General features: G+C 39.5%; 1 protein-coding gene across 1 annotated transcript; it reads right to left on the reverse strand.

The window, feature by feature from the left end:
* Window positions 1-2478: 2478 nt before the first annotated feature.
* On the reverse strand, window positions 2479-3489 carry LOC125819208 (uncharacterized). The gene is made up of 2 exons (XM_049498683.1): window positions 3107-3489; window positions 2479-2674 (listed from the first exon to the last, which is right to left on the reverse strand). The coding sequence occupies exons 1-2, from the start codon at window positions 3487-3489 to the stop codon at window positions 2479-2481; spliced, it is 579 nt and encodes a 192-aa protein (XP_049354640.1).
* Between the last annotated feature and the right edge of the window lie 615 nt (window positions 3490-4104).

Raw genomic sequence — 4104 nt, forward strand, 5'->3', positions numbered from 1 at the left:
TACACAAGGAAGGAATGCTATAAGCCTATCGATCCATGGTACATTCAAGGATAGCTCTAGAGTCCTCATGAAAAGAATGTCATAAGCCTATCGATTCATGGTTCCTCATTACATGCAAATACTCATGAAAGGAATGCCATAGCCTATCAATCCATGGTACATTGACTCACTAGGAAAATAATGCTATAAGCCTATCGATTCAAGAGTCTTCATTACATTAGATTATTAATGAAAAGAATGCCTTAAGCCTATCAATTCATATCCATCAAGTCAAGACACATTCATTACTCATATATGAAAGGAATGCCATAGCCTATTGATTCATATTCATCAAGTCAAGACACACTCATTATACAAGAAAAGGATGCATGAGCCTACCAATTCTAGATTCAACATTCACCATAGAAATCCTTCACATTCTAGCATCATCATTCATGAGTGTCAATTGAGAATATACTACCAACAATAACACAATACATTATATACACGATCATCATTCTATCATTGAAACCACATGCATATCCTTCACATCATAATCATACATAGTAATTAAACACCTCCACCTTTCAAGTGGATCAAAATCTCTAACACAATTCTACTACAACAAGCAATTAGGTCAAACTTGCCCTTTCAAGGCCATAACCACAAATCCTCAATTCACTAACAATTCACCATAATTAGGCATAGATGATGATACAATTCAATAACTCAAAGCAATTTAGACATATTCCAATCATAAGCTTTCATAATCAACAAACCCATTTCATAAAGGCACAATTTAGGTATTGAGAGAAATCATAGGTCCATGGAGTATTTTCATCATATATCATCAATTAAACATCAATACAATCATTATATGATATTAGAAACCATTTGAAATCGTTTGAAGAAAGAACACATGAGATTGAGTAAAACCCTAGGTTTTTCATGAACTTGAAAACTTTGAAAACTTTTTTGAAATTGACTCTAGGGTGAAAGTTAACCCTAGATGAAGGATCAACATACCTTCACTAAGATTCCCCAATAAATTTGATGAAGAAAGTCTTGAATCCAAACCCTAGCTCCCACTTCTTCTTCTTCCTTGAGTTAGAGAGAGGAATATTGAGAGAGGAAGAACTTTGGGGTTTTTGATTTGGGTGTTTTGTATAATAGGGTAAAATAGGTGTTAAAAGACTTAAAAAAATAAATTAAAAATAAAAATAAAAATAAATAAATATATGATATATATCTATTTAAAATGACCCCACAACATTACAACTTAAATAAGAAATTACTTAAAAACCCATAACTTAGGCAGCCCCGTCAGGGACCAAGTCCACTTCTACGGTCCTTGAAAGGGGACCACAGCCCGTGGTGGTGCCTGTGGTTCTCTAGGCAGTGACTCCCTTTCACTTGCCAAATTTCATGAGGCCAAGGCATCTTCACGGCCACTTCTACGGTCTGTGGTCAAGACCACTGGCCGTGAAATGGTCCGTGGACTTGAGGCAGCAGCTTGGCCTCAAGGCCTTGCCTCAACTCAAGGCCAAGTCTTCTTAACGGCTACTTCTATGGACCGTGGTCAAGACCACTGGCCGTGAAGTGATCCGTGGACTTGGGGCAGTGCTTGGCCAAGGTTGGGAAGCCTTGGCCTTTGTCTTAGGCCTTCCACCTTGGCTTGGCACATACCTTTGCAACCCTTAACCAACTTCAAAAGGTCTTCAAACTACGGAGTCTAACACGTACCTTGACATTGACCCTCACGATTAGGCTCTAGTTCATCCTACCATTTTCCGAGTCGTTACATTATCCTCCACTTAGGAACATTCGTCCTTGAATGACACTTTAAGGAAATAACGACTCAAGACTAGCAGCCCAACAATCATGACACATCAATACACATGCATAAAATCATAGGAGGAAATATCAACTCCATCAATAAACTCAATGCAATAAAAAGGAGTAGGAAATACATCTACCAACTCACTATGCATCAAACAACAACATTTCTCATTTCATAGGAGGAACTTCCTTCTTCAAATCACATCATGCTTGTCATAACATCATAAGGCAAATCATGCAATTTTTTTCTCTCAACAACACATTTAAGCATATACAACAGGTCAACTCATGAAGCATTTAGATAACTCATTATAGATGCATATTTAACATGAGGAATACAATCATGAAAACTCATTTTCTCAAATGAACATAAATTTCATCAAAACATGCATAACATAAGGAGACTATGGGAACTCTTTTTCACATAAGACTCCAAAACATGAAACAAGCTACAAGGAACTCTTGGTCTCAAGCTTGAATAGGAATAGAAGGAAAGAGATAAGGATATCAACACTCTCAACAACCTTACTATTCAACATACCATCCCCCACTTAGGAGAAAACCCAACTAAGGCTAACATGAACAACAACATAGGAACTTCAACAAGACACTCATGACTATAATGAACTATCACTTACCGGTACCTTCATCCGGATTAGCTCATTTGCCCTCATTGGCTTGAAGTACATAAAAACGATTCTTCTTTGGAGCATTAGGATCCGGGCCAACATAAGAAGCTTGTTTGGCCTCCCTTCTTCTAGCCATAAGAGTAGGACAATTTCTCACTTGGTGATCATGCTTTCCACAACCATAGCACCCACTAGTACCGGCTAGGCACTTCCCATGATGCCTCTTCCTACAAGTGGTGCAAAGAGGTTTAGAAAATAGAGGTACACCATTTTTCTCCTCATTAACCTTAGAAGCACTAGAAGAATCTTGGTTAGGAGCTCTCTTCTTGAACCTAGGTTGACCTCGCTCATCGGGCCTACCCCTTTTCAACTCCCTACCCTTTCTCTTAAGTTTGGACTCCTCAATAGATTGAGCATACACCGTAAGTCTAGAAATGTCCATGTCATTATGGAGCATCGTCGTACGTCACTCTTCCTCAACTAGGTCGGATATACCCGTCACAGACCTACTCATCTTATCCCTAGGGTTAGACACCAATGATGGAGCATACTTAGACAAGAGGGTAAATTTCAAGGAGTACTCTTCCACACTCATGCTTTCTTGCTTAAGATTGATAAACTCCTCAACCTCACACTCCCTCTTCTCCCGGGGAAACTACCTACCAAGGAATGCTCCCTTAAACCCCTCCAATTCTATAGGACCCACTTCTAAAGGCCTATTGCTTTTCCATTGAGTGAACCACACTTGGGCAACCTCTTTCAATTGATAGGAAGCCAACTCCGCTTTCTCCCTAGAAGTTACCCCCATAGAATTGACTATCTTATATACTTCATCCAAGAATTCTTGGGGATCCTCTCCCACTCTAGAATCAAGAAATATCGGAGGATTCATCCTCACAAAGTCTCTCAACCTTGAGGCCACGGTACTCTCATTAGCATTCACCTTAGGCCCCACATCTCGATTAGCTTGAGCCGTCATGGCTTGAGCTAGGGTTAGAAAATCCGTCCTAATCTCTTCATTGGTCATGGCTGGGGGATCCATCGGAACTTGATTTCCTTGATTGCCTAGAGGAACTTGGTCACCTTAAAGACCTTGGGGAGGAACTCCCTCATTCACAATCTCTTCTTCCATCCCTCTTGGGTTAGCCCTTGTATTCATATCCTATAAACACAAGAGAAAGGTTAGGAAAAGAACATCTATAAAGCCAAACTCTAAGGCACGACTTCAAGAATATGAAAAAAGTGTAACTTTCTAACGTCTTATAGCCTCTCTCTCATAGATGTGTCGTGACTCACACCGATAAACAAGACTCTACTAGACATGGCTCGTGAGACATCAACCCTGAAAACCATTTCCAAAATCTTGTGCTTTGATACCAAGTTTGTCACGACCCAAGTCTAGGCCCCGGATGTGACACGACGTACTTGACCCCGAAGGGGTCTCGTACACGCCTCTTAGCATTCATAACATTTGATATATAGAAAGAGTAAGGAATTTAAAACTTATTTAAATCCAACTATCAAAAACTTCATTCAAAAGCTTTCAAAAGATACAACGGAAGTCTAAGTCTCACATGACCATCTTAACAATGTACTTGAAACTAAAGTAACGATGCGGCCCTTTACAATCAAAGGAACTAGAATTGTCTATTACATG

This window comes from Solanum verrucosum, unplaced genomic scaffold, assembly GCF_900185275.1.
Source record: "Solanum verrucosum unplaced genomic scaffold, falcon-dt-bn FXZP01000320.1, whole genome shotgun sequence".
NCBI classification, from domain to species: Eukaryota; Viridiplantae; Streptophyta; class Magnoliopsida; order Solanales; family Solanaceae; genus Solanum; species Solanum verrucosum.